Genomic DNA, 21481 nt, shown 5'->3' with positions numbered 1-21481 from the left:
AAAGACTTTCAAGCATGCAACAAGAGTTTTAAACCTTGAGAACATATCCTTAATGATTTCTTCATCTTCCATTTCAAAGGATTCATATTTTTGAATCAAGGTCAGAGCCTTGGTTTCTTTCACTTGTTTGTTTCCTTCATGAGTCATTCTAAGAAAATCAAATAGAGACTTTGCAAAGTCTCTATTTGTTATCTTTTCATACTCAATATATGAAATAGCCTTTAACAAAATGGTTCTTGACCTATGATGATTTTTGTTGCCCTTCTTGTGTTAATCATTCATAGCACTTCTTTCCATTTTAACATCATTTGCATTTAAAGGATGTGTGTAACCATCTGGTATCATATCCCACAAATCAGCATCAAAACCAAGGAATAAAAATTCTATTATATCCTTTTAATAATTAAACTTATCACCATAAAAAATTGGAGGGTTAGCAGAGTAATGATCTTTATCATTGTTAGCAGCGGATGGAGGAGCTCCTGCCATTGTGTTTTAATAACTGGATCTTTATCTAACAGAGTTAAGTGTTTGATATAACAATCAATACTAGAACCGGAGCTCTGATGCCAATTAAAGGTTCAATGAAACACAAGAATAGGGTATTTGAATTGGGTTTAAAGACTAAAACTTTTTCGTTCACCGAAACTCGAACAACACAAATACAACAATGATAAAAGAACACAAGTATTTTTATCCTAGTTCCTCTTTAACTAGGTTAGTCCAGTCCACCCTCCAAAGTGATTTTTCCTTCTTGATAAGGATTAATCAAATAATCAATACCTTAATTACAAACATAAAGACTGCAACCAATGTCTTCTCAAGGATTCTAATTATACCGTAGTCCCTCAAGGAAATTAACCAAAAGTTAAGATTACAAGATTGTGTTTACAAAGTGCTTCTAAGAAGGTTGATACATACAGTTTAAGTGAAACAAAATTTTCTAACAAAAAAATGAAAAAGGTATAAAGCTTTATAAACAATGGATTTCTTCTTTGTGCAGTTTCTCAATTTTTCTTTCGTACTCAGTGCTTCTCACTTGTTTCCTCTACATCGTTATTTTTCCATATTTCAAAGACCTCTTTATATATATGAAGAATAAATTCTTCGAAGGGTGAAGTTTAAATTTCTTAATATTACATCTTGAATGAAGACGTTTGATTGTACAATAGTAGAGCGACGCTTGCAGCATAGTGGAAGAGAGGATGAGACATGTTGAAACAAAGTTGGTACAAAAGTACAATCTTTTATCCTGATTTGCATGGTAGTGGAGAGGATATTTTGATATTGTACTATTTCCTTAATATTTTCTCCATATCTTCTTTCAAAGTTATCTTCTTGAATCAGAGGCTTCGAATAAGACATGATGAAGCTTGATCAGAATAAGGCTTAAAAAAATTGAGAGCGTGAGACTTCAAAGTCGTTTTGGATAAGATTCTTCCATAAGAGTTAACTTGATAACTCAGATGCATATTTTTTTTGTAAACACATTTTCGTTGTAACAAAACTATTAGAGTACAAAAGTATTCTCTATACATTGTATACTTTGTTATTTTCAAAACTCAAAGATAGTTGCAAAACCAAACTTGTTCCAACACTTATATCTTTACAATACACTAATCACTCAGACACATACTAGGTGAAGTTTCACAGTTCATGTCTTTCCCAATTTTTAAAGCTTCAAGATCTCTTACTTGATTCATCATTATTTCAACATTTCATCTAGGACTTGACTTCTTTTGACTAATGAGGCTTGATAAAGCTTCTTGATATTTACCTGCTTGATTAAAGATCACCCAAGATTTCATCGAACACCACATGACCTTACACTACTAGAAAAACCGCTTTAAGTGACCGATTTAGTGACTGAAAAATTTGGTCACTGTAGTGACCGAATTAGCCACCAAAATTTGATATTCATGAGCCAATTTTAAGAGGTCACTAAATCGGTCATTAATATAAATCAGCCACCGATTTAGAGACCAAAATTTTGTGACCGCCTATTCGGTCACGAAAAATTGTTTTAATATACAATTAATATGTGTGGTAACCGGGTGCGATTGATCCAAGATAGCACCATGCTGTTTGCGCGATCCCAGAGCTCATAGTTATTGTCTAATTCTGGGGGTTTGGGAAAAGTTCCATTGATGAAAGAAACTTTATTCTTTGATGTGAGAGCACGTTTCATGGATTTGCTCCAATTGTGATAGTTGTTGTCGTCCAGCGGAGGTGCGACAATGGTGGCTCCAGGGTTTTCACCTGGATGAAGATAATAAGGATTTCTAGGGTTCATAGATGGATCTTGGGGAGGAATTTGCGTATCTGTGTTGGGGAGTGATTCGGTGTCGGTGCTATCCGAAGTCATGGAAATGATGCAGGAAAGTTGATGCAAGAATGATGCGAGGAAGATGATGGAATTGGAATGGTGTTTTAGTCTTCTGATACCATATTACACAATGTCATTGTAGAGCATTGTAGAAGATGAAGACAGAATTGGCGGAAAAGAAAAGAATGTAAATTGAATTTGATTTTCTGTGTATCTACAAGGAGCCATAGAGGTCATATATATATATTGGACCTAAACAAGCTCAGGCCCATAGTAATGTGACCCAATACAATAAGCCCAATGGAATATAACGGTCATAATATTATATTATTGTATAAAAGTATATGTCTATCAATTTAATAAAATACACCACTATTAATTATACACATTCTAATATAAGTTTTTGTTTATTTCTTAATTCAACAATGAATCTTTGAAAACACTTTTAATATTATTAAAAAACTTAAAATAGTATTATATGTAAGAATTAATCCATTTATTTTTGTTAAAATGCGGATAACGAGTACAAATATAGGTACTCAAATACTCGTAGGATATGGATCTGAATACAAATATAAGTATTACTATAGATTCACACGATTTTTTTTTTAAAATCATATATATGAGAATGAATACTATAGAACCCATCCAAACTCTATCATTGTCAATGAGGTAACAAAATGGGCCCCGTTCGTTAAGCATGTTTGTTTACTTCCGCACTTTTCACGAAATGAGATAAGGTTATAGATCCGTCCGCCTTTTTTTTTGGCATTTACGGACGCTAACATTAACATAAGTTTTTGTAATTTTTAAGCTAAAATATGCAGTGTTTACAGATCCTCCCCGCTCACCCTCATTTTTCCGGGATTGATCAATGTTTTAAATCCGCACTTTATACAATTTCCGTCCCGTTTGTCTTTCTTTTTTCGAGTTGTTATGGGACCGATCTAAATAAAACAGAGAGGCCTGTTTCCCACGTACTAGCCCAATTTGCTCATACTTATAACTAATAACAAACCCGTGCGTTCGGACGGGTTCTGGTACGGGATGCGCAGTTGTATCAGATGTATATTTTTTAATAGAAAAAATGTATATGAAAAGTAATTAACATTTTGATGTGTAATTTCATGTTACCGTTAACATTCAATATTTTGATAAATATCTTCATGTTTCTGTTAATATTCAATATTGTAATAGTAAGTTCAGGTTCCCGTTAATATTCAATATTGTGATCAGTAACTTCATGTTTTTGTTAATATTCAATATTTGAATCAGTAACTTCATGTTCCCGTTAATATTCAATATTATGTATCAGTAACTTCATGTTCCCGTTAATATTCAATATTTAATCAGTAACTTCAGGTTCCCGTTAATATTTAATATTGTGATCACTAACTTCATGTTACCGTTAATATTCACTATTTTGATCAATAACTTCATGTTCCCTTTAATATTCAATATTTTAATCAATAACTTCGGGTTCTCATTAATATTCAATATTGTGATTAGTAACTTCATGTTCCCGTTAATGTTCAATACAAATAATCAGTAACTTCATGTTCCCGTTAATATGCAATATTGTGATCAGTAACTTCATGTTCTCGTTAATAATCACTATTTGATCAGTAACTTCATGTTCCCGTTAATATTTAATATTTTAATCAGTAACTTCAAGTTCCCGTCAAAAATCAATATTGTGATCAGTAACTTCATATTCCCGTTAGTATTCGATAAAGAATCCTACGTGATTGTATTTTAGCCAAAGCTTTTATGAGATTGGTCCAATTCTTTATTAAATATATCTTCTATTAAAAAAAATTGAAATATATTAATTTTACACTATCAATTATGAATTAATTTAATACATAAAAATAAAATTAAAATAAAAAATAAATTATATTTTAAATTATTTTAATAACTACTTCTTTCATATATTTTTTTATATATGTCAAAATTATTATTCAAAATGACTATAAAATTGTTTTACACTGAATATATCAATTAATCTCAAACAAACAAAACTCAATATATATGAATGTCATTCTAATTGGTAGGAACATGTATATTTCGCCTCTGATGAAATATAGAATTTGTCTCTATCACTTTGATGGTGAACAATCAATAACAAAATAGAATTATTCTTTTTTAGAAATATACGTCTTTCATCTCGAATTTAAGCATTTTTAATAGTGCAACGCAATATTTCTATAACATATGAAAGAAAAAAAAACTTTTTATATAAAAAATCGGATTATTTTTTTAATTTTTTATACAAGTTAACATCTAATGAAAATAGAAAAAATAATAATAAAAAACAATTTATGGTAGTTTTACTTTGACTAACTTTATCTTTTCTTTTATGAGAAAGTTTTAAATCTAAATAAGGAAGTTACTTTATCAATCCGAAATAGTTCACCCATATAGAACTGAACGAAAATAGTTTAATATACATTGAAAAATAATTTATTAAAAAATAATAATTGAAAAACATTTACTTTTAATAATCGTAAATAAATACATAAAATCATTCAAGGTATAATATACTCGTATACTACAAGTATTAAAAAATTTAAGATCATTCAAACTTTTAACATAAACTATTTATTTTTCATTTTCATATTAATACTTTTTGATAATAAAAGACATACATTAATAGTGTAAAATTATTTTATACTGTAAAATTATTTTACACTGTCAACCAATCACAACCATGTTAAGTGTCAAATAAAATTATTATTTTTAAATAAATCATATGATATAATTAAATAATAAATTTTTATTAAATAACAATAAAAAATTGTCTATGTATTATCTTTTTAACTCATATTTTATTCATTCTATCTCTAGATGTTCTATTGATTTTAAGAATTTACCATAAAATTATAGCCTCCACGTCAATAGATTTGGATATTGAAAATTTGAAATTATTTTCGATTTTGGCCTTTGTTTTTTATTCAAAATCAAAAGTTAAAAAAAAATAAAAGTTTCTTATTTTAATAAAATTTCCATTTTTATTATTATTTTGAATGAAAAAGTAAATATATATTATGCACTACTTTTTATATTATTTTTTTGAATTTTTTCTTATGAATTATTTATTCATTAAATGAAAAGGATCTCACCTTTTTGAATTTCTTTTAATAATTATCCAACTTATTAAATATTTATAAACCATTCAAACACTTTGAATTGTATTATATTGACCAATATTAATATTTTTATTTTATTAAATACTCATATATAACTCTATCATTCTATTTTCAACTCTTATTAAATAAAATTTATATACTTCGCAATTTTTTAAATAGATCTCCCATCAAATGGTGAGATATTCAAGAGTTAAATTCATATAATCTAATGTTAAATTTAACACATAATATTACAATATTTATAAAATTAGGTACATCTAATTCAATGAACATCATTAGTATAAAATATTTAAAAATAATTTTTTATTCACAAATATTTTTACATAATATAAAAAGAGTTAAAAGGTAGTGCACTGACAATATAAAATAGTTTTACACTGTCATCCAATGAGGAGTCATGAATGTGCCATGTCATTAAAGTTTTTTTTTAAATAAAAGAATGTTTTAATTGAATGCATGGTGGTGATTGGTTGACAGTGTAAAAATATTTTACACTGTCCGTGCATGACCCGTTTTCTCATATAAAAAAGTCTTATAATATTAATATATCATATTTTAATAATAGCCAATGAAACACTTTTTTAAAGCACCTCATAATTAGAGTGAAGGTTGATAGTTCTCATCATTAATCATTTAAAATATTATTTTTCAAACATTTTTTTTAAAACAACTTTTTAATACCACTTTTTTAAAATAATTTTTTCTTAAATAAATATTATTTAAGATTAATTAATATAATATTTTTTTTAAAATCAGTGTATCACAACCATTCATAAATATTATTTTATAAATAATTAAAATAAAAATTAAATATTATTAAAAATTAAATAATCACGATTAATCGATGATATAAAATTTATAGTGTCAGTGTCATGTCAGTGTTTATCAATTATACTTTACCTACTTCAACTAATAGCCATGTACATGCTAGTATAAAAGAGTATCAATTCAAAACCATATTAAAAAACTTATCCATTTTTGATCATATTCAAACAAGGATCCAAATCTTCTCATAAGTCAGAAAAGAAATTACAGGTCAAAATTCAAAGCACGACTTTGAGAAGAATCAAAAAGATATTTTTCTGGTCATTACAATATGTTTAGGGATATAATTAGAAAAGTTGAAAAGTAAAAAAGTGTTCGTGTAGCTACCATTTGTGTCTATGTTTCAGATTCTATTAATAATAATTCATTAATGATAAAAAAAAAAATAATGTGTGATTTTGATTTTTCTGCACATTGATTTTTTACTTACCATTTGAAGCAATTTTCAAGTCTTTCTCTATAGTTTTCATGTTTCCAAATATGAGCTTTTTCCACTTTATCTCAAAATTAAAATTATTCTTCCCCCTAATCACACAACTTTTTAATCAACTTTCTTTTGACTTTTATAAATACGTAAATACTTGAAATAATATTTTTCATTCTTGAGTTGAATGAGGAGCTGATATCTGGTTTCTCTATAGGTGTGTGTCAATGTCCCTTTCATTGTTTTTTATTCTTTGATTTTTCATCATCATTTTATGTTTCAAAATTTATTGGTGAGTTTGTTTTATTGTTTTTTATTTAATCTTAAAATGTTGTGCATCATTGTAGTTTCATTCATTATATTACAGTTTCATTTTATATCTTAAAATTTGGCCTTTTTCTCTTTTCTTTATTGTTTATAATATGTGATGAGGTTGAAGTAAATGTAAATTCACTTGAATTTTGTATATTTTCTTTGATGAAATGGATCTGAATTACATTATATGCAATTTCGTCGTCCTTTAATTTATAAGATAATCATTGTTTTTTGTAGTATAGACACCTCTGAATAAAGAGGTGAATAATTGTTTTTGTAGCATAGACAACTCTGAACAAAGACGTGTGTAATTATGTTTTTTTTTTAATTAAATATCAATGTCGATAAAATCAATGTTGATGTATGTCAAGTGATTCATAGATTATGGTGTATAGAGGTGGTTATTTTTATTGTGAAATTTGTCATAACATATGTAAAACTCGTAATAACACTTTTATGTATTATTCTGTATTATTACGAGTTTTACACAGAAATTTTCAATATGCTAAAGTCCACACTAAGTTTGATTATGCTATTATTTTTATTTATGCAGCAATTAAACAGTTCTAGTGCCAAATTCTGCATAGAAAATGGGATGTTTAACTGTCATCAAGAACATGAAGAAAAAGTATGAAAGGTCGAAATCACAAATCGGAAGTCGTAATGAGAAGGTATCTACAGCAATGCCTCAACTTCAAGCTTCTCGCTCATTACACTTCGATCCTCAAAATCCTAAGACTAGCGTGAAATCGCCTAACCCGATTAACCAAGTTACCAACAACCGAACAAGAACATTATCTGCTCCATCAGCTCTTCAAGATGCAGAGGCATTAGCCTCAGTTGAGCAAGAGGAAGGAGAAATGTCGAAATCTCTAGCGAGATTAGTGAAGGCGGCTCCTTTACCTAGTCCAGTACCTAGTCCACTACCCTTACCTCTTCCATCTCCTCGAAGTAGGGGTCCGTTGAACTTAAGGATGGCTAGTGATCCTTTCTATGCTTCTGGCTCGGGTAATGATACAGCAGAACAAGATGGTTTTGAAACATTTCAGTGTGATGCGCGGGAATGGTATAAAAACCGAGACAGATCCATGAAGAAAATGCATCTAGCTAGGCCACTACCTTTACCGCCTAAAGGAAGATTTCCATTGAAGGCTACTAGCAGCTGTAAGTCAGAAACAGTTACTGATCCGGTTCGTTTCTTTCTGTACGAGGAAATTGTCGCTGCTTGTCACAATTTCCGTTGGGATAGATGCATGGCAGAATGTTTTTCTTCCACCATATATAAAGCTTCCTTTTTTCATGAAGCTTCATGTAAGAAGCTTAAAGCCACTGTCACGCGCCTTCACCCATCAACTCAGGTACTTTTCTACTTTTCTTCTTGCTACATTACTTTCCTATCTTCATATATTTGAATATTTTCAAACCATTTCGAAGCCAAGAACTGAAAATGTTCTGTATTGCATCAAAACATGTTCAAATATAAGTATGAGTTATGATTAGCCTTGTGTTGAAAGGTTTCAAATTTCGTCTTTTGACAGTTTAAAACGTTTACATTTTCCGTCTCTGACACTGTCTATATGTATGTCATGCCTTCTTCTAGGGCTTGAGGGAGTTCATGAATGAGGTTAGTGCTCTTGCAAAAATGCAACATCCGAACATCTGCAAATTGCTCGGATTTTATGCATGCGATACCTCTGAAACAAGGATGTTGGTTTACGAGAGGCTAAGCAATGGGAGCTTGGACAGCCTGTTGTTCAGGAGACCTGACGGCCCTTCGATTGATTGGAACACAAGAATGAAAATCGCCTTCTCTGCTGCACAAGGTCTTACTTTCTTGCATGACGAAGGGCCTTTTAAGGTGATAAACATACACAGCGTTAGATCTTATTAAGTGATTGCGATTGGGAGATGAGTTATTGTGTATTTATTGATATAGATTGAAAAAATATAGCATGAGTAGATATTACTTTAATGTTTTTACAGTACATTAGATTTCAAATCTTATGTTTAATATGTTTCTACCGTCACTGATACAGTTTTGAATCTCTAGCAGGCAATGTATACTGATTTTTCAGCAGCGAACATACAGATTGATATAGATTTCAATGCAAAGCTTTCAGGATATGGTTTTGTTGGAAATATTGCTCAGGAAACGTTTTCAAGAAGATCAGCTGTAAGTTCTTTTACTCGTGCATAAGCGCATTGTGTGTGCTGGTATAGATCATTCACTTTGTATACTATGTATGTTGGAATAGTTCTGTTCTCGTTCTAAGTCGAACTCGGTGCAATGGTAAGGTTGTAGCCTCATGATTCATGACCCTTACCTAAAGGTCGCGAGTGGGGGTAACACTACTGCACTTAGCCGTGCTCTTTTAGTTTTGTTAACAATCATTCTTTTCTTGAATACAGGCGGCAGGAAATCTTTCTGTGGAGACATGGAGAAAAGGAAAGCTTACTCCAAAGAGCAATATATGGAGTTTTGGAATTGTTCTTCTGGAGCTACTTACTGGAAGAAAGAATTTTGACATAAATCTCCCCAAGAGAGAGAGGAACTTAGTTAAATGGTGTCAGCCTTTCTTAGCCGACAACTTGTCTGTGATCATGGATCCTCAACTTGAAGGTCGGTTTCCGCCCAAAGCAGCAAGAATAGTAGCTGGCATTGCGCAAAGATGCCTCCAAAAGGAACCATCAGAAAGACCAACCATGAAAGTCATTGTTGAGAATCTGATAATCTTACTAGATATGCAGTACCCTCGTTGGTTCCAACTGCACGACCCAGCCGCTGTGTACAGAAGACAAATGGCGGAATCACTAAATGTTGATGGTATCAGTTATGGACCTAGTTTGGGTTTCTCTCCTCCGTGCCTACCATCAATCGGAACATCTCCTTCACATCCTCCAAGATGGTCTTCTGTTCCCGTAGCGCTTCCTCCTCCTCTTGCCCGTTCCTCCACTGTCATTACTGAGGAGATCACCAGGGAAGAAAGTACAAAGCAATCATCCTCAGTATCAGAGAAAGCTTAGATTTTTAGGCCATTCAATTTCTCCAATGTTAATTTTTTTATTGAATGGCTAGTTTAGACAATAAATTTATAAGTGTCGAGCATTTTAGTTCCTTAATGTATTTTTCAGTGAGTTTTAAATTTGAAAATCTTCAATCACATTAGTTTTTGGAGATGATATCAAGAAACAAATTACAGATCCAATATGACTAATGTGATTAAAAATGATAAATTTGAATATCATTTTCAAATTTGGGTCATTTTAGGGACCACATTGTAAGGTCTTCAATTTTAAGGATCAAGTTTGGTATTCACTGGTTAGTTCTTTTGTTCTATTTTGGCAATAGAATTTGGGTGTGTCTAGGGTTGATATGATCTACCATAGAAACCTCATATAGGGGATAAACCATGTAGTTGTTATGCCTTTTCATCAATAAGCAAAATGCAGAGATCTAAAATATTTCATGGTTTTAAACACTCTGCTACTTCTATCCTCAACGCGATTACACCCACAACCTCTCTTAATTCTAATTAAATATATAGACAATCTAAAGTATGTGTATGCGTTAGCTTTTGTGTTTCCGAATATGTTTCCGAGAAAAATAAGTGTTCGGTTTTGTGCTAATAAAACTCTAAAGTTAGAACTAGAGCTTTATTTTTTTATGGAGTTTCTAACTGCTTAAAACTTCTTGTGGCTTTTGGTTAGGAATTTTAACAGCAATTGGATTTTATTTTTTTTCCTTCACTAAAAATCATGCTATTCAGCAGATAGGTTGTTTGGGTAGAATGTTTTATTTACCAAAATTATTAAGTTTAGACAAGTAAATTATTTTACACTTTTTCTTGAGAAGAATTCATTTTTAGTGCAAGATTCATTTTGTTATTTGAGGCAGGATCCGTTGACACCAGATGTAAGTCTAAAAGACTTACACCAAATCTCAACCGTTAAAAGAATTGATCAAACGGTCATATTAAATAAAATAACAAGATAAAAATATATGTCTATAAAAAATAGGCTATTTATAAGATTGTTTGATTAAATACTATTAACCGTCGAGACTTGATATAAGTTATAGAAACTATATCTAATCGTTCAAACAAAACTCAATTTGTAAATATGAAAATCTGAACAAAACCCAACTTTTTTTTACTCGAATAAGAGAAATACTCGAGTCTACCAAATAAACCTAATAATCCGAACCAAACCCAACTTTGGTTTAAGTTTGACTAGAATAAGAGAAATACTTGACTACAAAAGATTAATTTGGGTCGAATTTTCTTGAGGCTTTTCCAAACTCATCAAACAGAAAGGTGATTTGCTACAAATCAAAGTATGCTAGCAAAACACACGTTTGAATACACATTCTTCTATTGATTAAAATTTATGAGTCACCTCAAATTTATGTGGAATACATGATTTAAATTCGTTGTAAGTTTTAACCAGTAAGAGAGAATGTGTTGAGAATTGTATGTTAGTATCCTGTTAGTATATAAGCACTGTAGCCACAAAGAGTCTCTAAATCATGCAAACCCTTATTCCTAGTTATTTCCAAATAACTACTTCCAACTTTGTTACCATGTTTAGTCAGAGAATTAATGACAGTTAACATTTAATAGATGACAAACAAAACTTATTAAATCTGTAAAACGAATCATTTCTTTAAATTTAACACACATAATAAACAAATACTATCAGATGTATTAATGTATTACCATGGCAAGAAGATGCTTTACTTCAACTCCTTGCCTCACACTGGTGTACAACCTAAAACATAAACTTCAGCATTTTTAGCCTTTTATATGTATAGTGGGAAATCTCTCAGTTAGGACAGGAAAAAAGAATATAGACATCCCTATCAAACCTCTTGTAGTTTTATAGCCTTCACGAGAGTTCTTGTATAATGACTTCAGAGTAAAGGAAAGGGGAAACAAATGAAGGTAGCAAGACTTCATGAAACTGAATTGTTTTGGTCTCTGTCTTGCTCACTGTTTTCTTCAGGACTGCCTACCTGTTCATGACCTGCAGAAGCAGTACAGCAATCTTCATTTTGTCTTCCCTCACTCTCAGTGGTTGTCTGTGGCTGCACATTTGATGTTGAGTTTGTTTGCTGCTCTGATATCAAGCTAGAGAGACCATTTTGCTTCAGGTATGTCTCCAATGGGAGATTTGCTTCTTCAAGAAGAGACATCATGCTCAAAGTGTTTGGTCCAGCTTGCATGTCTTCCTGGTCCGGTTGGGAGTTCAAGTCTAATTGTCCTTTGGCAGCTTCAACCACTTGGTCTTGACTCCTTGAGCTTAACTCATTTGGCACCCTTGCTTCAATCTCCGAACCATCAACTGGAGTTAAATGTCGAGTAGTGCTGTCTACTTCTGATTCATCATTGGTCCTCCATGATTGCTGATTTTTCTGAGCAATCTCAGCTTCTCGCTCAGATTGACGTTTCTTCTTTCGCATCATCAGGGTTTTAAACCGACGTTTAACTGTCAAGCACACGTTACAGGTGCATGAAGGTTTGTGTTTTCCCTTCCCACTTGGTGGCTGGATACAGACAATGCAGGAGCACCCGGGTCTATGACGAGGGTGTTTTGTAGTGGTACTGGTCACGACTGGTGTCCTGCCAGAGTCACTTGCATCATCTCCAAGTACTGCAGCACTGGCCAAAGCATCAAGACCAGAAGATTCACGTTCCAAAGCTGGCCTCTGGCTTGCTAGTGCTAGTCTTTGTTTCTTGAATTCTATTCCAAAATGATGGATTTAAAATGTTTTAGGAAACGAGAATTGTTTTTTGACTTCTAGGGAACAAGAATTAGTTGACATGAAAAACATGTCAACATCCACGTATAATAGTCCCAAAATAACCATCCTTGAAAATGCAGCATAATTTGGGATCATGGATTTGTTAATTTCATTCAAAACAGATAATTTGTTCACAAAAGCAACAGCTCTGTGGTTGCAACACCATATAGTATAAAGCGTTACTGCCCTTCACATTCTTGTCATATTGGTAAAAAAAAAAAGTCAATTCTTTCAAGTGGAGACTCATAAGATCACTTAGATTTAAAAATGTAAGAAAAGATACTAGGATGACATTTGTAAATCTCATAATGCATCAGTTTTGATAAATTTTGATAAAATTTTCAACAATCCAAAAGCGAGATATATCATACATAAACAGTCATTATTTATTAATTATAAGTTGAGATATATCATACATAAACAGTCATTATTTATTAATTATAAGTTATAACCATCCTGTGCATATTTTTCCTGTATGAATTTTTACACCAATCGTACGGATTTTCAAATCTTCTAATGCAAACATGTAAACTAAATATGTAAACAAGTTATTAAAGAGGCTTTTGCATTATTCAGTTGTGTGTATTTCCTTTTAAAGATAACAAAAAACCAAAAACAAGGGCATAGTTATAAAAGCTCAATAACAAAAAGCATCTGGATCCAAATTTAAAAGGAAAGTAATTTGGACCCCAATCCATCCAAGCCCCTAAGAAAATCTATTACTAGAATATGATTAACTTTTATTTTTATTTTTTCGGTATCTATACTAGTCACAATTAAAAGTAAAAGATCAGGGATCAAGTTTCTAAATAGCACGCTCCTTAAAGCAAGAAATATTTCAAAACCATCTGTAACTACCAATAGGAAACTCTCAAAAAAGAAGCATAGTTTCAAATGTAACGAAAGCTAATTGAAGATAGAACCATTTTCTACAAGTATTTATTGATCAGCAATAACAACAAAAGCATCGTGTGTATTTAAATTAAAGCAAGAAATAGAGAAATACCCTTGTTCATTCTCAAAAGATAATCCAGTTCCCTTGGGTTCAATTCATTGGGAGCAGCACACGAACACCTGCTGACAGCATTGCAGAAGCACAAAGGTCTTATTAAAAACATGTATTGGCAATAATAATATTACAATAGAATCTTCTACTCACCTGCTTTGATCCCAAAAATTCTCCATACATGTCCACTTAGAGGGAATAAGTACATCAACCGGTAACTTCCGCCATTTTAAGCAACTATCACATTGTGCCCACTGCTCATTTATCCTGTGGTACAATTATACTCCAAATTATAAGTCTATTGAAATCTATAAGATTCTGTATTTGTAGAACTTTCTAAAAGAAATCATAGAGATAGATACATGCAATGAAAAGAAAAGAAAATAATGGAAACGTTCATCTTACCCATTAGATCGTACCACAAATATACTCTTCTTTCCAAAGACAGGAGGCTCCTGCATGAATAGAAGTAAGTTCACCCCTAAGCAAGATCATATACAGGCTGTATAAGAAAATGTAATCTTATCTTCCTAGTCCAGACTTTTCTTCAAAACTAAAGCTATTAAGACCTAAAAATCAAGTTAAATATTATAGTACACCCTCAAGACCCAAGCTTTCACCACTAGGCCACACACACGCATACGGTTAGTGTATATGTATTGACAAACTAATGCAAGTGAAGCCCATGTTAAAAAAATGACTGAATTATATGTTAAAAAAATGAGTGAATTATATGGACAAGGTTGGTTTGGGAGCTGGGTTGGTGTTAAGGAGTGGAGTGAGAAGGAAGTTGAGGCTTTGATCCCCATATAGGTCACACATAAGATCTGACAAAAATTTGTAAGGGCGACACCCCTCATCTTACAAAGCTTGTAAGGATGAGTTAAGACCAATATAAAAATCTAACATGGTATCAGTCTATCAAAGAACTACTCAACAGGGCTTCAGGAAGGTGCATTGTGAAAAACTCAAATCTCACGTAAAAAAATATACAAAGCCGGATCAAAAATTTATCAAGAAAGATCTCTCTTACCTATGAAGCGCCGACACGCCATTCAAAAGGCGTGTCGCCGCGTCGGACACGTGTCGGACACGGATACTCGTACGACACGCGTACGACGCGTATCTGACACATTTTTGCAGTGTCCAACGAAAAAAATAATTTAATTGCAGCGGACACGGATACGACACCTTGTTTCAAATAAAGGACACACCTAACTCAAAAATTTAGATGTTTTTTTTAAAAGAAAAAAAGCCCAATTCAGTAATTATCAAATTTCCATTTATAAAAATAATAGGTTTTTTTACTTTCATATTTCACTTCTCCACCATAAAAATAACACAATTAGGATTCGTTATTTTTTTCACGGTTTAGAGGCTGGTTTTATCAATATTTAGTGACTATGATATGATTTGTATTATTTTGTTTTGGTGGATTTATGTCTTCTTTTTGTTGATTGAAAGTACTAAGTTTAAATATATATAAATTTTGCTTCTCGTTTTAAACTCTTTATAAATTGTGCTCATACATTGCATTATTATACTAATATATATAACCGTGTCCGTGTCCTATGTTTTCTATTAGCGGGATCCTCGTGTCCGTGTCCGTGTCGTGTCCCGTATCCGTGTTGATATCTCGGTTCAGCGAGTCCTTTCTTTCGTGATGAACTACCTACATTTTGCCGCTGTGGGCCAAGGAGGAGGAGAAAGGCAACAAGAAGATTGGATTGTAACATCATAAAATCAAGTAGATCAACCTCTTTCCAATATACAATATAGGTTTTGGCAATGCAATATGATTGGGCGGGCTCTCATGTTGATCCGAAAAAATCATCCTTTTCTCTGAAGTAATTGCCTACTAGACAAGAGGATAACAACTGTGTTAATCGTCGGATTACCATTCTGTTTTTTGTAATGATGAATCTTCTATGTGTTCCTCAAAAAAATTTGTCTTACCTTACAAGTCAGTTTTGTAAGAATGAGTTAGGCTCAATATAAAAATTTAATATAGTATCAGAGTTTATCCAAGAACTGTTGGGCTACGGCTACCTGCTATTAGGTTTTGGCTCTCCAGCCACTCGGGTCACGTTCCCTGTCGTAGACTTGAGGGGGTATGTTAAAAGTCTCATATTGAATGAGAGATGATTTGAACATATATTACAAGCCAGACTAATAAGGATGAGTTAAGCTCAATATAATAACCTAAGATGGTATCAAAGTCTACCCAAGATCTGTTGGACCACCTGCTATTTGACAAATCGGGTCACACTCCAGATGTGTCTTGGGTGTTAAGAGTCCCACATTTAAAAAAAATTGATTAGATATGGTATGAATATGTGTTTATAAGTGGAGATAGTCCTCATCTTGCATAACTTATGCATTCATCCTTTCTAGTTTCAAAATTACACAGCACACATCCCCTACCCATCAACTGCTTTTTTGACCCTTTCTAGTTTCAAAATTATACGGCACACATCCCCTACTCATCAACTGTTTTTTTTGACGTTATGTTAGAAAAGTTCCTAATTTTAGACAGTAAATGAATGCATTAATTAACTGTTTGAACCAACAAAATATTCTCTATATTTTTTTCCTCAAAGTTGGTGTCCGAGTTATAACTCGAACTCAACAACTCTCTCTCATACAATCATATGTTTGTGCTAATGAGAACTTGAATGACATAATTTCATAAATAATTACTGCTTATAAATAGTAAACTCACTTCATATTCTTCAAATATGTGGTCCTCAATCATGACAACACTTGGCTTAACTTCTGGCGGTGGACGAAGTAAATCCTGAGCCTCTTCCCAAGTAAGTTTCAGCTCCAGTGCATCCTGGCTATCAATAAGCAACCTCTTACTCTTTGACCCAATATTTCTGGTTCTTTTCTTCTCGGGAACCAGCACAGGTGGCAAAGACAATGCATCTCTTTTCCTGCTTTCGGGTGCTTCTACATTATGCCAATCCATGTCACCGCCAACTGAGTTCCACTTTTTAGACAGCACATTTAGGTGGGTTTCTGAACATCCCTTTTGAGACTGAAGAAGGCCACGGTAACCACTTAATATAGGTATATTCTCATAAACACCAGAATAGGAAGTTTCACTTGAATGAGAACCATTGGGCATATTAGACGGAAAAGTTTCCTGCTTAGTAGGTAATTTAATATCAATTCAATAAGTTTGAATTTGCTATATGAGCTAAAAGTGGATATTACCTGTAATGAAGTAGAATTTGTTGCCTTCCTGAACCCCATTATAAGTTTCCCCTCAGGGTCCATACGGCTAAATGTAACTGCAGCATTTTTTAGAAAAGCTTATCAAATTTGTAGATAAACACAATTCATTTAGAAAAAAAGAAAACCTTCATGTAACAAATAAAACTTAAGAAACAGTACAGAAATCAACTGCTTTTCATAAAAGAGAACCCATTTGATCGTATCCCCATTCCCAATCCCCCAAAGCAAAATCAAATGTAGTTCAATATTTTTGGCATTTTGTCTAAATAACAATAAAAAGTTATCAATAAAAGTAAACAAACTTCTTAAATTCCTCAGAAGACAGAGAAAGGAATCAAAAGAATCGAGAAAAGGTATTTGCAGTCATTATCTACAGGCAGCATAACTTCTAGGTATGATTAATTATTTGTAAGAATATTGAGCCAGGAATTTGCAGAGATTCTGATTGCCAATAGACATACGTAAAGCCAAAGAAAAAACCTATCTATCACTCTTCAAATTTAGCTAATGTTGCAGTGCGTAAAGACAAAAAAAAAAGGATTCCCATGTGGCTCTCTCACTAAAACATACCAGTATCACCAGCTTGCAGTTGCATAGACTGAATGCAGGGGGTTACTCCTTCTAAAACATACATCCTACTGTTGTTATTTGGCCAAAATCTAAATTGAAACATCCATTCTTTTCCTTTCACATCTTGGATTCGCAGAGGAAGGCCCTCAGGTTGAGATATAGGAGGAAAATATGCCTGCACAATCCCATCTTCTTTAAGTTTTAATAAATTACATGACTCAAGAAAAATAAATTTTAATATAATAAATTAATAATTGGTTATACAAAATGAAAACAGTAAATATAAATTCAACAGATAATCTAAAAAAATTTACTTCAGCACATGCTTTTGGTAGAACCAACCGACCAATTCGACCAGCATCACTTGCGCTAAGCATCTTTTCAAAGAGTGGCACAATGGTGGAATTTGGACTTGAACATACCATAAATTATAGTTAAGGAAATATATTACTGAGGCAAATAGTAATTGTCAAAACAATAACAAGTTATCATCTCGCAAAGTATCTTAACTATAATTAGCAATTTAAAGAACTAGTTACAAATGTTGGATACTCTCCCGATATTTGCTGCAACTCTTGATCTGTAATTCTAGGCCAATATCGTGGAAGCAACTGATTCCTTCCTCGTCCTTCAGCAGGAGGCCTTGCTATACGAATCTGGGACACCGTGCCTGCATTACCTTCTAAGCCTGGAGAGAGAGTTGGCCTAGGGGGTCTAGGTAAAAGATGACGAGATCTAGACGCCAATAGAAGTGGAGGTGACATTTTTCTTTGTTCTCTTTCATCAACAAGGGCATTATGAAAGGGATTCAAATTTACCAAAGGGGCAGCAAGGGTCATACTCAAATTTGTATGTGCCAGTGATTCATATAGACCTTGCATGTTGTCTGCCTTACAGTTCTCTACATTGTCAGTCCTAGATGATCCATTTGACTCAAGATGAAATTGAGATATCGAAGTGTTACCAAATTCTCCAACAGAATGTAAAACTTCTGGTTTGATTTCTGTAGAAGGTCCATCCATATCAACATTGTGAGGTTTGAGCCAGCACCTCAGACCGTCATTTCCTACATAATTCCCAACTTGCATATCCTTCACATTTAATTGGTCAACCAAAGATATGCACTGCTGCGCACTGACATGTTTTCCCTTTGCTGTTTCAGATTCATTGGGCTTTTCATTACTAACAATCTGCCAAGTAAGTTATCATTGCCAATTTTGGGAACAAACAGTTAGACTTGAAAACTGAAGCGTAAATACAAAGTAACCATATAGGCAAGAAGTAACAACCTATATATAGAAGAACAGATCTGAAATGCAGAGATCAGATCACAATTTTTTTATCAGATCACAGATATTCAGTTTACCCTCTAAATGCTAATAAATAATTAACTTACCAATTACATGATGAAACAAGCTTAAAAAAAAACTAAGTTTAGGACCCTTTATCCATCATTGTAAATTATTGTCAAATAAAAATCTTAAATTCTAATATTTTCGGTAAACACAATGGTTAGTTATATATGGAATATGGTGAAGTGAGCTTACAGGTTGAAGTCCCAAATTACTTGCACAGTTTATACAGCTTACACCACTAGTATCAAGTATTTCAAGCTGAGACCTTGAAGCAACACATCCACAGTGAAGACGCTGTAGATAATAGAACAAATAGGATCATTAAGTATATCATAGCAGGTTGAGATACTAAAAATGTGGGTAAACAAAGCGGGTTTAAACACACTCTACCTTGCCACATGAAGTGCACTCTCTCCAACCAGAATCTTTCGCATGGAACACATCACAAAACTCTGATTTCTCATAAGCAGAACTAGAGTAGATAGAAGTAAAAAAAAAACCAGAGTAAGAATATGAACATGAAGTTGTTTCTATGTTTTGTCCAACTTCAACCAAGTCAAATATATTGGCATCCTTACTAATCATAGTCAATACATAATCTAAAGGACATATCTGATCAGCTTATGCAAACATGAATGTGTGTGTGAAAATAATTACAGTAACTTCTCCTGATATTTTCACTCTGAACTTGATTGAAAACTATATGTCACAAGACTCGTGTGCGGAAACATTAGCATATGTAATAATTTCAATAATCATATTTTGTCCATAAAAACCATCGAGTTATCAAATGATAACATCCCATGATCACTAAACATGATTTGAACATTGAAATTTCAGCCAAATGAACCTTATTCGAATCTTCAAAATCATACAATCAAACTAATCATATAATTATCTATCTGGATTTTCTTTTGTTTTTTCAACGGTCTAGTAGCCTAGTAGCTGAAATTTCACCTCTTACAGGTGAATAAGTGGGATGTCGCAGAGTCAAACTCGCAACCATGCATCCAATGTCTTTGTTTAGATACCAATTGAATTGGCTTTTCTTTTGTTTTATTTTAATGTATTTGCTCATTTTGGGAAATCTTATGCTACTACTTCGTATATATCACCAATAAATTATTTTTGGGTAATTTACTCGAAATATATCATGATAATAATAAATATGGTTAAGCATAAACACGTGTCAAGAAAAACGTTCTAAACTATGATCCGCAGCCACAATCTTACCAATGATGAGATCAACAACCGCACCAAAACACTTCTTTAAAACCAAAAAAAAAAAAGCAAAAAGTTAAAGCGCAAACATCGCCACACTATGAAAAATCGGCAGAAAAAAACAAAGTGATAAGGTCAAATCGGTAGTTATAAGATTTATTTAAGAAAAGAAAGAAATTAACATATTCAAATTTCAAAGTAAAACCCCAAAACCAAATTAACAATGAACAATTAATTCATAAAAAAAAAATTCATAAATCAGATAATTATTACTATTCCGTTATAATTCACTGTTTAATCCGTACAATTTCATAACAACAACTCAACGCCGTTAATCGCATTAATTTTCAACTCACGCACGCGTATCAATTTAGAATCTAGAGAAAATCATTACCCGCACTTATCACATAGATCGGCAAATTCACCGGATCGAAGTATCCAACCTTTCCGCCACCGTATCGACGTGGAGGCACCACACAAACCGTTCATGCAGCACTTTGACTCCATTTTCAACTTCAATTCAACAGTTTCACTACAAAACGAAACTCAGTAAAAACCCTAACAATTGAAACGACTTCGAAAATAGAAATAGAAATATAAATCGAAATTGAAAAAGTCTTACAGAGATGCCAAATCGAACAACGAAGCTTGCTCGCCTCGCCGGAAGTTTGCACGGAAAGTCCGGTAGCCGGCGGTTAGGGAACTAAGTTGACGCCGCGCGTGTGGTGGTTAGTTAGGACTTTCATTTGTATTGTGGATGGAGAAACGAGTGTTGAGTTGAAGTTCGTCGGAATCTGACCGGAGAGAAGTGGTTGAGGAGGGATTGGTTCGACGGTGACCGGAGAGAAAGTGAGAAGAAAGAAAGAGAGGGTGTGGAAGATAGAGAGAAGGCGTGTGCATGCAGAATGAGGGAAAGAGTGAGAAAGAAACGCTAAAATGCATGCACGATGAGATAGATGATTATACTTCAAGACTTGGCCAACTCCACCACTTGCTTCTAAGAATATTTTAACTATTTTCTAGTTAGTTTATGAGTACTATATTTGTTATTTTTGAAATTTTAAGTAATGTTTTTGACATCATTGTAGATGTCATTGTTGTTTTTAACATGATTTAATGGTTATGCACTGACATTTTTTATACTGTCATCCAATTAGAATATAACGTTCTGTCATGTCATACAAATTTTTTTAAATTTTCAGTCTAACTTACCCTGATTCATGATCGTCATTAGTTGACAGTGTAAAACT

General features: G+C 32.8%; 2 protein-coding genes across 9 annotated transcripts; one reads left to right on the top strand and one right to left on the bottom strand.

The window, feature by feature from the left end:
- Nucleotides 1-7555: 7555 nt before the first annotated feature.
- On the top strand, nucleotides 7556-10436 carry LOC131639464 (probable serine/threonine-protein kinase PBL1). Its single transcript, XM_058909964.1, has 4 exons — nucleotides 7556-8397; nucleotides 8640-8897; nucleotides 9093-9212; nucleotides 9449-10436. The coding sequence occupies exons 1-4, from the start codon at nucleotides 7630-7632 to the stop codon at nucleotides 10061-10063; spliced, it is 1761 nt and encodes a 586-aa protein (XP_058765947.1). The 5' UTR covers nucleotides 7556-7629; the 3' UTR covers nucleotides 10064-10436.
- LOC131639462 (B3 domain-containing transcription repressor VAL2-like) lies at nucleotides 10294-21232 on the bottom strand. 8 transcript variants are annotated; one of them, XR_009294957.1, is made up of 14 exons: nucleotides 20854-21232; nucleotides 20626-20763; nucleotides 19401-19482; nucleotides 19203-19304; nucleotides 18208-18845; nucleotides 17970-18066; nucleotides 17656-17830; nucleotides 17065-17141; nucleotides 16568-16993; nucleotides 14251-14300; nucleotides 13999-14112; nucleotides 13846-13916; nucleotides 11904-12778; nucleotides 10294-11806 (listed from the first exon to the last, which is right to left on the bottom strand). XR_009294957.1 is itself a non-coding variant. In XM_058909960.1 (13 exons), exons 2-13 carry the CDS (start codon nucleotides 20736-20738, stop codon nucleotides 11991-11993), a joined length of 2625 nt encoding a protein of 874 aa, XP_058765943.1. In that variant the 5' UTR covers nucleotides 20739-20763; nucleotides 20854-21232; the 3' UTR covers nucleotides 10294-11990. The 8 variants fall into 8 exon arrangements, 7 of the variants coding, with proteins under 7 accessions (XP_058765943.1, XP_058765941.1, XP_058765940.1 ...); XM_058909960.1 differs by having other exon boundaries at nucleotides 10294-12778; nucleotides 16568-16885; XM_058909958.1 differs by having other exon boundaries at nucleotides 10294-12778; nucleotides 20862-21232.
- Between the last annotated feature and the right edge of the window lie 249 nt (nucleotides 21233-21481).

This window comes from Vicia villosa, unplaced genomic scaffold (assembly GCF_029867415.1).
Source record: "Vicia villosa cultivar HV-30 ecotype Madison, WI unplaced genomic scaffold, Vvil1.0 ctg.002646F_1_1, whole genome shotgun sequence".
Classification (NCBI taxonomy): domain Eukaryota; kingdom Viridiplantae; phylum Streptophyta; class Magnoliopsida; order Fabales; family Fabaceae; genus Vicia; species Vicia villosa.
The sequence above is the reverse complement of the archived record's forward strand: the minus strand, read 5'-3'. Positions and strand labels throughout refer to the sequence as shown.

Excerpts from the sequence above, each read along its gene's own strand:
- LOC131639462 (XM_058909958.1), bottom strand. The coding sequence starts at position 20,738 with ATGGAGTCAAAGTGCTGCATGAACGGTTTGTGTGGTGCCTCCACGTCG. Across the intron at positions 19,483-20,625 it reads GATCTATGTGATAAGTGCGG|TTCTGCTTATGAGAAATCAG; the intron begins GTAATGATTTTC and ends TATCTACTCTAG. Across the intron at positions 12,779-13,845 it reads TCTTTTGAGAATGAACAAGG|AATTCAAGAAACAAAGACTA; the intron begins GTATTTCTCTAT and ends ATTTTGGAATAG.
- LOC131639464 (XM_058909964.1), top strand. The coding sequence starts at position 7,630 with ATGGGATGTTTAACTGTCATCAAGAACATGAAGAAAAAGTATGAAAGG. Across the intron at positions 8,398-8,639 it reads GCCTTCACCCATCAACTCAG|GGCTTGAGGGAGTTCATGAA; the intron begins GTACTTTTCTAC and ends GCCTTCTTCTAG. Across the intron at positions 8,898-9,092 it reads ATGACGAAGGGCCTTTTAAG|GCAATGTATACTGATTTTTC; the intron begins GTGATAAACATA and ends AATCTCTAGCAG.